The sequence below is a fragment of the Nycticebus coucang genome, chromosome 12, assembly GCF_027406575.1.
Source record: "Nycticebus coucang isolate mNycCou1 chromosome 12, mNycCou1.pri, whole genome shotgun sequence".
Taxonomy (NCBI): Eukaryota; Metazoa; Chordata; class Mammalia; order Primates; family Lorisidae; genus Nycticebus; species Nycticebus coucang.
In genome coordinates this window covers 62,273,385-62,286,408 of record NC_069791.1, presented here as the reverse complement: position 1 = coordinate 62,286,408, position 13,024 = coordinate 62,273,385, and the positions used below count along the sequence as shown (strand labels likewise).

Genomic DNA, 13,024 nt, shown 5'->3' with positions numbered 1-13,024 from the left:
AGGTGCCCAATGAGCACTTTCCCACCCTGCTGGCCTACCTGGAGGGCCTTCAGGGCAGGGCCCGAGCATTGACGGTGCAGAAGGCTGAAGCCCTGATGCAAGAGCTAGATGAGGTGGGCTCCGGGGACCCAGACCCCCTCCTGCTGGAGAAGGCCCAGCGTGCCCGGCAGGTGCTGCAGCTGCTGTGCTAGCAGGTCAGGTGGTGGGACGGGGCCCTGCTCAGGGCAGGCCTTGGACCACCTCCTCATGGGGTCCATGCTGGCGGGGCAAGCCGCACCACCAGCAGGTCTGGGCTGGGCCAGGCCTGGGCCTTCTAGCTCCACAGACTGTGATGGACCCTTCCCTCCCACCTGCTTGGCCAGAGACAGTTTTGTAGATGATAACAGGTTTTGATACCTGTAAAGCAGAAGATGTTACTCTGAAATGACCCAGAGACACCGGTCCTGGCCTTCAGTTCGTTTCCCATATGCACAAATGGACTTTGCTGGCTATATTTTCAATAAAAACAAGCCCCCTTCGGGCTGTGGCTCTTATTCTGTGGACTGTGAAGTGCTTTTCTCAGTACACGCAGGCTGCGACTCTGTCCTGAACATCCAGGGACTGGTCTCTTGCTCTCCAGCCTGCCTGCCATTTCCAGGTTCTTCCTGTTCCTGACAGAATGTGGGTGCCCCACAGTCTGAGTGACACAGGATATGCTGTTACTGTTGGAGAGGCGTGGGCTGTGTGATCTGAGACAGGCCCAGGGGAGGGCTGAGGCTGAAGCTGGGCTGCCTCTTCATTGAGTAAGAGGAGCCTGTGGCTCCGGCCCAGGTGGTGGATCTGCGTGGCTGTTTCTAACAGCTCTGCCCGGTTGTCGATGCGCCGCCCACATGAGACAGTCTTATTCCTCCCTGTGAACCTAGGTCAGCCTCTAGCCTAGGCAGAGATTTGAGTGACCCCTGTGTGGGAGCAGAGGGAGATACACACCTGGGACCTGCTGCCATGTCATAAGGAAGCCCCAGGCACCAGGGGCTGGGGGGAGCTGCCTGTGGGGTCGTCACCTTTGTCCCCCCCCCCCAAGCCTCAACTAGGGGAAGAGTGTCTCAGGGCACCAGTGCTGGGGGGTGGGGATAGGGCAGTGTGCACACTCAATGAGCAGCCGCTCCGTGCTGGTCACAATGCAGTGAAGCACTAGCTCTGGACTCTTGTTCTATGTGGAGGCCTCAGGCTTCCTCGGGCTGTCTCCATCCTGGCCAGGCTTCCCCAGCCATGACCCCCTGGCATTATCACTGCAGCAGAGTCCCCAGCCAGGGTTGCAACCCTCAGGTGTCTGCCATTACTTCAGTGTAGCTGCCCTAAGATGCCCACGGTGAGGGCAAGATGAGACCGGAGCCGGGGAGGTGGGTCCCTTTCCCTTCATTCATAGACCCCCAGACTCCTGGGGCTGGAAGGGACCCTAAGGAGGGTCACATTCCCCAAGTCTCATCTGCACCCCACCTGGCTGTGTCCTCTCACATAGGTCCTGCTCTGTGTGGTCACGACTCTCTGGCCCTGGGTGGCCACTGGAGATGATGTATGAGGCATCCGGGTGGGATCTCAGGCAGAAAGGCACTTGGCACAGCACAGACCTTGGGATGACTGAGACTGTGCTTGGAGTCCCGGGTCTTGGCATCACGGTTCTGCAGGGAGCCCCTGCGGAAGATGCTACCTGAGTCAGAGCCACTGAGGACAACTTCAGGCATTTAAGGGGATGCTTAATTGTTCCAAGCCTTGAGGCATCTTAAATAAAGGCACCAAGAAATTTGCATGGAACAGCCGGTGGCAAAAAGAAAAATTAAAGAATAAGTAGATAGCAACAGAAGATCTGCAAAAACAAAGAAGGGGAATGTAGTTTTCAGAGGATCAGAGTAAATGCATCAAGAACCATACTCTGGGTTTCCTGGCAGCCAAGTCAGATAGGGAAATGTGATGGGAACCAAGTCATTGTCAGGTAGTGGGGAAAGATCTTAGAGATTTGAGCCTCCCTCACTCCAGCACAAAAATTCCTCCCTCAGGTGGTTGTGAGGCATAGCAGCTCCCTGGCAGAGGTGCAAAGGATGGTGATAGAGAGATGTCACCTAGGACAAGGTTATCAAGGTCTAACTTGAACCCTGTGCAGAAGACCAATTCATTCCCCCCCAAATGGCACTCTCTGGTGAGATCCATAGATAACCCACATGAGGTCCTCTGTGCCTCTTGTGCTGGTATGCCTGGAAAGAGCTGTCAGTCTCTGGCTCATCTCAGTGTGTGTGTGTGGATGACTCAGCCCGGAAACGTCTGACAGTGGCTGTTACTATCCCCTTTGTAAGGCCCAAGACTGGAAACAACCCAGATGTCCATCAACAGATAAATGGATAAACAAAGTGAAGGCTACTCATAGTCCAAGGGGAAGAGTTGCTGAGGCTCGCAACAGCATGGAGGGTCTCAAGTGATGGTGCCAAGTGAGAGGCCAAACATGGGACGTGCTGTGCAGGCCACAGATGCCCTAGGCCTTCCCTGAGATCTTACCTAGGCCTGAGTCCAGGAGGGACAAAGTGGCCAGTGATAGGGTCTGCCTCGGGCATTGCCAGTAAGGGCTGCCTAGGGAGTGTCCTGGGACACTCACCTGAGCTGTCCAACCCCCTCTGCCCACTAAGGCCCAGCCAGCCCCTCCTGCCACTTTGCCCCCTGCCTCTCACCATCAGGGTAGGAGGAAGACCCCCAGGCTGTGGGAGCTCCACAGTCGCCTGGGAGCACAAAGGCCTGGGTCCCAACTCCACAAGGGACCTTGCCCTGCACGCTGGAAGGAGCTTCAGGGCATTGGCTGGTCCCTGAGCAGAGACTCCTACCCTACACATGTGTGCCCTGTGGGTGCAGGTGGGCAGTGGCTCGAGGGTTAATGACTTCCCATTTGCAGAAGACTGTCTTCACCCAAGGCCAGCCAATCCTGTGAGCTTGTTCGTCAAGGTTTGTTTATGGTTCAGGGACCATGCGTGTGTTTCTTCATTGATTTAGAAGGTATAATCAGAAGCACGTGTGCGTGGTTAGGGGCCAGCCCTGGAACCAGGAGCAAATCTGGAGCCAAGAGCTGCCCACTAGACCCAGAAGTTTCCTTCCCTCGAGACCCAGAGGCAGGGATTCAGCTGGAGGCTCCCTTCTGTGTAGCTGTCAGGACACCTCCAGGGGCCAGTTTGCCCATGTCATCAGAGCTGTGGCCTCCAGCTGGTCTGCCCCACCCACAATGCCCACAGAGGCTTCTCCTGACAGCCATGCAGCATGGAAGCTGAGCGTATGGATTGCTCACCAGGTTCTCTGGGATGCAGCCAGCAAGACACTGGTTACAGAACTTGAAAATGATCCACTGATAGGGGAGTGGATAAACACGATGTGGTCCACCCACACAGGGGGATATCACTCAGCCTTAGGAAGGAAGGAAATTCTGACACACTGCAGCATGGATGGACCTTGAGGACACTGTATGAAGAGAAATAAGCCCATCACAAAAGGACACATACTGTGTGATTTCACTTAAAGAAGACCCCCAGAGGAGTCAAACTGGGGGTGGGGGCTGGGGTTGTTTCATGGGGACAGAGCCTCAGTTCAGGAAGATGAGAAGGTTGTACAGGTGGTGATAATGGCTGCACAGCACGGTGGATGTGTTCAGGTCCACAGAGCTGTGCACTTAAACATGGGTAAGACCCATCTGTAAACTTGTCTTTTATCATAATTAAAAAAAAAAAACATTCATCAATGAGGCCAAGATAGCCTTTGCCAACAGGTCCCCTGGACTCAGCCAGCCCACGTGCCCAGGTGAGAAGTGGCAAGCTCCCAGTCCTGCCCTAGAGAAGGTGGCCGGGCCTGTGGATCCCCAGGGTTTGGGCCCCACCCAATCTCCCTTCCCCCACGCCCCAGTCCATGTTCTCTTGTGAACTGGCGTGGTGGTGTCCTATTCATGCCACAAGAATGACTTAAATAAAGCTTTGGCACCTGCTCACACTGTTCATCCAAGTTAATGCTTTTTCACAGTTCAGGTGGTGCTTATTTGGGGGTCCCTACTGTACCCTATGGAAGGAGTCCCATGGTCTTATTTGTTCAGGGGTAAAATGAGGCAGCGCAGGCACCCACATGCAGGAGGTGCTCACCCTTCAAACCATGTGCCAGGCACATGGCAGATGCAGTGCTCTCCAGCGTCCTGCGAGGACACTTCACAAAGGGCTCCAGTTTCTTCCCCAGAGAGGCCCTGGGATCTCCTAGGCCCCACCCTCAGGGTCCCCAGCAGAGGCCAAAAGAGCAGGCCAAACCCACCCCCAGAGCCCACTCCCAGGGAGTCAACAAGGGGTCTTCAGACAACAGCTTGGAAGGTTTTTCTTGCCACTGGCCTCCAGGAATGTCCCCTTCCGCTTGGAGGAGTATCTGTGTCAGCTCGCCCAGGTGCAACTGGGGTGAACAGGGTCTCACGGCACTGTGTGCCTCCCATGGGCACTGGGAAAGGCCAGGGTGCTCCTACGGCACAACCGTCCTGTCTGTCCCTCCACATTGGGGTGTCAGATACTCCAGACATCCAGAAAGAGAACAATGAAACCACTGCCCAGTAGCCACCACCTGGCCCCTCCCTGGAAGCACATGAGAGGGTGCAGCCTCTTCTCCCAAGTCACCCCTTTCCCATCCTCACAGTGAAAAGGGCTTAGCAGTTCTGGAAGACTCTTAGGAAATGTGCTGCTCCCCCTGCCCCAGGCATTTATTATCACTTTGTCCAATGGGATCCCAGTGACCACTCAGCCTACCGTCCCTGAGTGCAGCGTCCCCATGCATGTGGGTGCCTACGCTGGGCAGGGACCCTATCTGTCCTACCTGGTCGCCAGCACCGTGGTTGGCAGGCATCATGGCAGTGAGGCCATTTTTGTTGTTGCCACTCTGGTGCTGCAACTCCTACAGAAGCCCTGAGCCCTGCAGTCCAGACAGTTACTTCCGGGGCTCCGGGGCTCCCTACAGGGAAGCCCATGGGTTGTTCAGGTGTATTCACCTGATTGACCCAATGCCCAAGGCCAGCCCAGAGCCTCCATTTCTGCTGGACTGTGACGCGTCCTGTGTAACAGCCTGCAAGGGTAGCTACCTAAACCCAGCCAGGCCTCTAGGCCAATAGCCTGGACAGAGGCTGCTTTTATGGAGGCTGCCAGACATGAGACTGGCCCCAGTTATGTCAGATTTTGGATAAAATGTGTGTTGGGTACATGTGTCCCTTAGAGGACCATGTTCGAGAAGTGTGCATCTTGGGTGTGGTTGGGAAAATGGAAGCTTTCCTGGGCTTTGGGCATGTCTGGGCCTCAGTTTCCTGTCCCAGGATCCCATGAGGGTGACTGAACACCATGAGGACCAGCATCCTAGCAAGCTCCTGCTCCTCCCTTATGCCCAAGCCCTGCCATCACCCCACTGGGGCCCCAGACTCAGCTGGTCTCTTGGGGAGGCCATCCCTGTCTGGCCCAATTCCCACCAAAGGGTCTCTGTAGCCTCCCCCTGGGCAGGGAGTGGTGGTGCTGGGCAGGCCCCATAGCCCAGGGACTGGAGGCTTTCTTGGGGCCTCCCTATTCCCCCATGATCTACCTATGGCCCCAGCCCTGGAGAAGCCAGCACAGAGCGAACTGGGGTTAGGGGCTATACCTGGCCTCTCCTCTATAGCAGTCACCACCCCTTCTGTGCCCATTCCCGTGTTCAACTGGCCCTTCAGGCAGATGTTCTCAGCCTGGGGTGCCTCAGTGCCCTCCACCCTCCCCACAAAGCGTGTTGGTCTCAAGTTGTGATCACTCACTTTATAGACAGTAGAGTGAGGCCTATGGTGGAAAGGTCTGCTCCAGGGCCCCAGCAGATGGGCAGACAAGGGAGCTCAGGTTCATTCTAGTGTCATCCCTGGAGGTGCATGTGGGAGGAATACACTTGACTGATGCCTCCCTGTGCCCAGTATGCCCACAGAAGCCAAGGCAGCACCCAGGGACTTGGCTTGAGGTCCTAGTGCCACAGATAGACCACCCCCCTGGGAGCTTCAGGAATAGAGTGGGGCCTACAGGAGACCCAGCTGGACCCCCCAGGGCCTAGCCAGCACAGAGCCATGGTCAGGATCCCTGGGAGGCCAAGTTCTGGCTAACATTAACCCATACCCCCAGCTGTAGGAACCAAGGAGAGGTGTGTGGCCCACCTGGCCCTGGTGGGGAACTAGATGGGGTGGGAGAGGTACACCTGGGGTAGTGGGAGGGCCATGCTGCAGACCAGGGTCTGGGGTCCCATGGGGTCTGATGGGAGGAAGCCTGGGTCGCTAGAGGCAACTGCTGAGTCCGTGGGGCCCGGGGGTTAGAGAGGGACAGTGGAGTGGGGGAGCCCATCTCTGCATGGGCCTTGGCTGCCCCAGGGTAGGGCTGGAAGGAGAGGAATCTATAGCACACGGGGTGTGGTCCCTGGGAGGGGGCTGTCAGGGAAGGAGGAGCTGTCCCTGCTCCAGTGGTGTTCCAATAAAGGCTGTGATTCCAGCCCTCACTGGGGATCAGCTCTGGCCACAGTGGACACCATCTGCAGCCGGAGTGGCCCTTCCTGGAAGACGACGCAGCCCTGTGGTGGCCATGGGTGAAGTGGTAGCCCAGCAAGGGCTGATGAGGTGCCGTCAGCCTGCTCATCCTCAGGGACCCGGAGAGCACTCCGGAGCTGGGGGGACCTGGGTGCTAGGGGCCTGGCCTGTGGCATTTGCTTGTGACGCTAGGGCCTGGGCACTGCACATAGGGTCTGGGCCCGTGGCCGCATGGTAAAGGCCACAGCGGGTGTGGTGTCTAGGGTGGCAGGGCTCACCCCAGGTGGGGGCAGCAGGCGGTACCTCTGGAGGAGGCCGGCAAACAACAAGAATAGCTCAGTCCTGGCCAAGCGCTCCCCGACGCAGACACGGCGGCCTGTAAGGAAAATGGAAACATGGAATGGGGGGGACTGGGCCTGCTTCTTCTTGGGGAGGAATAGCCCCTGCGCCCCCCCAGTGCCTGGGGGCTGGAGTCCCGAAGGCCACATGTCCCAGGGCATTTGCGAGGGCTGCTGTACCCGCAGAAAAAGGCAGGAAGGCTGCGTGCTTCACAAACTTCCCATCAGCATCCAGGAAGTGGCCTGGGTTGAACTGGTCTGGGGTCTGCCACTGTGTCTTATCCAGGAGCACCGAGGTCAGCAAGGGGATCACAGGCGTACCCTGTGGGTGAGGGATGCAGAGGAGTCACCTGGGGCTGACAGCTCCTGACACAGCTGCTACGCCTGTGTTAGCCCATCCCACAGGTGACACACCTGGAGCTAGGGAGGTCATGTGACTCCAGACACGGAGAGAGACCCCCCGGGACCCACAGATAAGACCCTCAACACACACAGAGAAGATCCCCCAGAAAACACAGAGAAGGCCTGCCAGGACACAGCCAGGACCCCTCCCCTAGGACACACAGAGAAGACCCCCCCCACCTTGGGACACAGAACAAAGACCCCCAGGACACACAGCAAGGACCCCCCACCCAGTACTGCAGAGAAGATCCTCTCAGGATGTGCATAGAAGACCCCCCTTGGGACACAGAGCAAAGATCCCCCCAGGACCCACAGAGAAGAACCAACACTACCACCCCACAACCCCAGACACAGTGAGGTTCCTGGCTCTGCAATGGGGCTGGTTGGAAGGTGTGCAGCTAGGAGCAGGAGCCCTGGGCCCTCAGGGATGAGTAGGGGTATGCAGGCATGAGCCCAGCCTCCCACCTTGGGGAGCAGGTAGCCACCCAGCTGGACGTCAGCCGCTGTGCATCGCGGCACGTGGGGCAGGAGCGTGATGTAGCGCTGCACCTCGTGGAGCACAGCGCTGGTATAGGGCAGCTTGTCCTGATCCTCCAGCTGGGGAGCCCTCCCGGAGCTCAGCACACAGTCTAGCTCCTCCTGCACCCGGCCTGGGTAGGGGTGGGCTCCAATCAGAGGAAGCCTGTACTCCTTGGCCCCAGAGGCCCCACCCACAAGGGCAGGAGGGCTATCCAGTGTGTGAGGGGCCTCACCCTGCACATCTGGGTACTTGACCATCAAAAGGGCAGCCCACTGCAGTGTGGCAGAGGTGGTTTCTGTCCCAGCCATGACCATGTCCAGGGTGCAGGCCACCACATTGGCCTCAGCAGACAGGCCCTTAGGGTCCTTCCCCTGCAGAGGTGGGAAGGCGGGCAGAGCTGGCTGCAGGGTCTGGAGATTGACCACATCCCACAACCCATCCCAGCCCTGGGCTTAAGAAGACAGGCTTAGCAAGAAGGATGAGTGCCCCTGAGCTCCCTGAGTTCTACCTCACCACCCTCCCACTGCCCTGTGAGTCAGGCACTACCAATGTCCCATTTCACAGACAAGGAAGCTGAGGAGCCAAGAGGCCCCTCGGCTTAGGAGGCAGGGGAGCTTGGTGCAGATGAGCACAGACACTCCCAGACCTGCTCCCCTGTGGTGAGCCTCCAGACTCCACACAGGCCTCTGAACCCCAGCCTTGCCACACCTGGCCCTCTCGGATCAGGGCATCTACATAGCTCTGCACAGGGTGCCCCTTGGGCTTGAGGGGCCGCTGTTCCTCCAGGAGTGTCTTCAGGATGGTTCGGATCTCCTCAATCTTGCGCAGGACAGGCCGGTGCAGCTGGAGCAGAGCCCCAAGCCAGGGGTAGATGTTGAACAGCTGGGGCAGAGGGTGAGATGGGTGGGGTGGGAGTAAAGGCATAGCTCCTGCCCCATCCCCCCCACCATGAGAGGTGAGTCGGTTCACCAGCACGTTTGTTCACAAGTCCAGAGGCTCACACTCTCCCAGGCTCTGTGTGGATGAGCTGAGAAAGAGTGCTGCCTTGTGGGGGGGCCAGGGGTTCCGAGGACACCCTCAGTCCATATATGAGGAGATGCCTGCCTGTGCCAGTCACAGTCAGTGTGGGCTGGGTAGTCACAGTGGCTGCCTGTCACTGAGCCCCTTCCACTGCAGAATGAGTGTAATGGAGGTGGAAGGCAGCCTGTGCGGTGGAAATGACTTGGAACCTGCAGTGAGTCATGGAAGACGACAGTGTGCAGGCTTCATGTTCAGCTCACCTGGCATGTAATAGGAATCATGAGTTTGGCCATCTGAGCAGCCAACAGGGATCTAGCATCAGCATGTGCTCAATGGATACCAGCTACCACCCTGGGACACAGGCAATGGCAAATCCTGTGTGGCACCTCTGTGTGGCACCTGGCTGCCCCAGTGGAGCTGCACAGAGCCCTGTGGCCTCCACAGCTAGACACATATGCTCCTGAGAGTGCATAACTAAATGTGGTAATGGCTAAAAATAACAAAACTTTAAGTTTCGAAGAATGAAATGTACACCACAGGATCCAGGAATTCAGAATATTCTGGGGTGTTGTGAGGGACAATGACAACTGGCAGGTTTCCCAGCTGTCAGAGCTGGGGACTAGGACATGTGGAGCCCATAGTCCTGGGGAAGAAATGCCTTTCCAATCTCCTGACCTTTGAGCAGGTGTACCTATTACTGATGGGGTAGGGAGAGATGGGGATCCCCTGTTTCAGAACCCCCTCTTCCCAGAGAGCACAGGGTAGAGGCTGCCCTCAGTTCATACAGTCAATTAATGTCTGATAGACAGCAACTCAGGCCCTTTGCTCTGAATGAGGGACCCTCTACAGGCAGCAAGATCATAATGGGGTCGAGGGACATGCTGGGACACCCCAGGCCTATCTCCTGGCTGTCTCAGGGGCACTCAACTCCTGGTTCCACCCCACCCTGAGGCTGGGGCAGTGACCTCTCACCTGCAGGCCAGGGGACCCCAAGAGGACCATGACCTCGTCAATGAGACCCAGCAAAGACACAAACACTGGGTCGCAGTAGTCAAACCGCCGGCCGAACAGAAGCGCAAAGGTGATGTTGGAGGGAGCCCAGCCGAGCAGGGCCAGAGGGAAGGGCCGCCCTGGGGGGACAGACCTAGGTGGGTGGGGGCTGCAGGGAGCCCCAGCAGGGCTAGAGAGAAGGGCGAACTGCGGGGACAGGCCTGGCGGGTGAGGGCTAGGTGGGGAGCACAGACCTGGGTAGTAGGGAGCTGGCCTGGGGTGACATGCCTGGGGGGTAGGAAGAGGCATCCCTGTTCCCCACTTGCCTTGATAGCTATCCAGCTGCCCTGTCAGGCACCTCAGCTCCTGTAGAATGTTGTCAGCCCCAGGCCCCCGGCCCACATGCAGGCTGTGCAGGGTGCGCACAGTGAACTGGCGGGCGGCCTTCCAGCACTCCCCAGAGGAGAAGAAGACCCCTAGGAACCATACAGGATGCAGTGAGCCCTGCTCCTCCCGGGTAGACGCCCCAGGGGTGCCTGCAGGCAGTCAGTGGTGACCAGGGCAGCAGAGCCTCACCCCACTCATTCCCACTCTCCAGGTTGGCCTTCATTGGCCCCTGCCCCTCTCATTGAGGGTTGGGAAGACCCCAACCCCAAGTCCCTGGAGCACCCTGGCCCAAGTGGACATCTGTCCCTTCCAGCTCCAGCCCAGGAGGCCCCGGAGATGAGCTGGAGCTGTGGGTCTTCCCGCCCACAGGAGCCCTCTACACACTTACCTCTGCCCTGCTGGATGAGCTGGAAGATGGCAATGGGAGGCCGGTCGGCCAGTGCCTGCCCAGTACCCACCAGGGCCTCCCTCACCGCCACCAGCCCTGTCAGCACCACCATCCGCTGGAGCCCCAGGTGCACGGTGAAGACCGGCCCATACCGTTTGGAGAGCTGGTGGAGGACAGGCAGCGTCACCCCCAGGGCCTCTGTGTGGTGGGGGATGGGTGGGGACCGTGTCCAGCCAGTAGCTCCTAAGCCCCCCAGCTCCAACAGGAGAGGCCACTGCTGTGCTGAGCATGGCTGTCATAGGTGTTTCTTTTCAGCAGAAACTCCCCAAGACCAGGTGGGGGTGGAGGACAAGGCTATCTTCTGGGTGGTATGTTCTGGAAGCCCAGGGTCTGCACAGAGAGCAGGGCCCAGGGCCGGTTCCTGCTCTCTGACCATCTTTGGGCTGAGTGAAGACTCAGAACAGTAATGCCACATCAGGGGTGCCCTCTGTAGCCTGGCTGAGGATTAGCATTGGGGTCCTCTTCAGGGCATCCTGGCCCAGGTCGGGGCTGCCATCTCCACACCTTATGAAGGAGGGGTCAGGGCTTGGAAGTGGGAAGTAAGGTCTAGACACATGCATGCTGAGGACTTAAAGCTGGGCTTGTCTGCTGCCCGCTGGGCCTCCACACACCGGGCGGTGGCCTCAGGGGCCCCAGCACTGGGTAGTACCTGTGCCCCTGAATCTGGCGCCTACAGCTGGGTGGGGCCCAGCAGGGGCCCCAGGGAAGGCAGGAACTGCTTCTGCCCAGGCAGCTTTGTGGGTCATTGTCTGTTCTTGCTGGGGAACCAGAGGATGGCCCCCTCCTCATACCACCTGCAGGGCCTGGGGTGGTTATCAGTCAAGTAAACAGTGGTTTGGGAAACAGTGGCTGCAGCTGGGGACTTGGGGGGGTCTCTGGGCCCCAGAGACCAGGAAGAAGCTAGGCAGTCCACTGCACCCATGGTGGGGGACAGGGGTGGGCCCTGGGCTGCCCTCAACTCCAGCCCCAGAAGGAAGGGGCCCCAGCAGGTTTCCCCCTGCCCAGAGCACATCTACACCTGTCCAGGTTGTGTCCAGACCCTTCCAAAGCACTGGCCCTCCCCTCTCTGTGGCTCTTCTACTTGGCCCTCCAGCAGGCTCTCTGTAGGCAAATGCTGCCTCTTCCAGAGAGCCCTCCAGGCCGCCCCAACCTACCTTCATCAGTGACCGGTCCTGCTGGGACACACTCAGCAAGTGCAGGTTTCCCAAGAGTGGCAGTGGGCGAGGCCCAGGGGGCCACCGAGGGGCCGAGGAGGGATCTTGGGTGCAGACACGGAGCAGTCCCCAGAGCCCCAGGAGCCCCAGGAGCAGCAGAAGCAGGTGGGCCATGAGGACAGCAGTGGTAAAGTCTCAGCTCCCCTCCTGGGCTCCGCTGCCCTCAGCTGCATGGGGCCTCCTTCTGGGGAGGGTGCCACACCCCACCTGCCGCCACACCCCACCCACTGCCACCCCGAGAATGTGGAGCAAGCAGTTTGCAGGGGCAGCTCCAGCAGGCAGCTTAAGGCTGTAGGCCTGCAGGGAATGTGGGGCAGGGACAGGGGACCACAGGGCCACCTGTGCTGGGGGCTTTCTGCACCCCTGTGGGTTCCAGGAGGGCCTAGGAAGGACAATGTTCTGTTCCCAACCTGCCAGTCGCAGCCCCTCTGCCGTGATCTCCCGATCAGAACCAGAGCCCCAGGTCTTTGGGGCCCCGGCCTGGCTCTGAGAAAGGAGATTCCACCCTCCCCAGGCTCTGAGTCACCCTGGTGGGACCCTCATGGGGAAGACAGTTCAGGGGCTTCTTCAAACGTCTCCCAAGTGCAGCCAGCCCTTCCCTTAGTGCCCACTGGGGCTATGGAAAGGAAGGAATAGAGAGCCTGGGGCAGCCCCAGGGCCTACAGGGGCTGCCACCTGGGGCTGGGGCCGGGTTCAGATGCCCACACGTCTGTGCCTCGTTCCTGTCTCCTAAACCCTGATGGCCGGGCTAATGGGAGGAGGCAGCCCCTGTGAGGGGCCGGTGGGCTGTTGGCACCAGAAGTGGCCGGGCCTGCTCTGTGCAGCCTGCCCCGACATGAGCAACCCAAGCCCTATCACAGCTGCCAAACCTCTTTCCAGGGGGCCCCTCCCCTTGGGGCTGTCTTGAGGGGCTATTCATGCCCCCACACAAACTGCAGTGAGGCCCTCTCCCCTCCCAGGTTGGTTCCCTTGGATCAGCAGCGAAAGGAAGCCCCAACTGCAATTGCACACCTCCTGTGACAGGGAGCTCACTACCCCATCCACCATTTGGGTTGAGCACCTGGTCCAAGGCCGCTACTGGGTCCAGGCTGGGGAGGTCCTGCCTGGCCACTAAAGTTACTTAATTCACCAAGCACTTACTGAGTGCCTGTTGTG

General features: G+C 58.8%; 2 protein-coding genes across 7 annotated transcripts in view; one reads left to right on the top strand and one right to left on the bottom strand.

Moving 5' to 3' along the window:
• C12H7orf50 (chromosome 12 C7orf50 homolog) overlaps nt 1–533 on the top strand; it is a 145,255-nt gene extending 144,722 nt beyond the window's left edge. For all 6 annotated transcript variants that reach the window (XM_053555290.1, XM_053555294.1, XM_053555296.1 and 3 more), the window contains one exon: nt 3–533. In XM_053555290.1, the coding sequence (XP_053411265.1) occupies nt 3–191 (189 nt within the window). In that variant the 3' untranslated portion in view covers nt 192–533. The remainder of the gene's footprint in view (nt 1–2) is intronic.
• Nucleotides 534–6,041: 5,508 nt separating this feature from the next.
• On the bottom strand, nt 6,042–11,983 carry LOC128561275 (cytochrome P450 2W1). The gene is made up of 9 exons (XM_053555281.1): nt 11,810–11,983; nt 10,596–10,758; nt 10,147–10,296; nt 9,803–9,960; nt 8,519–8,692; nt 8,043–8,181; nt 7,756–7,940; nt 7,069–7,210; nt 6,042–6,926 (listed from the first exon to the last, which is right to left on the bottom strand). Exons 1-9 carry the CDS (start codon nt 11,981–11,983, stop codon nt 6,739–6,741), a joined length of 1,473 nt encoding a protein of 490 aa, XP_053411256.1. The 3' UTR covers nt 6,042–6,738.
• Nucleotides 11,984–13,024: the final 1,041 nt, after the last annotated feature.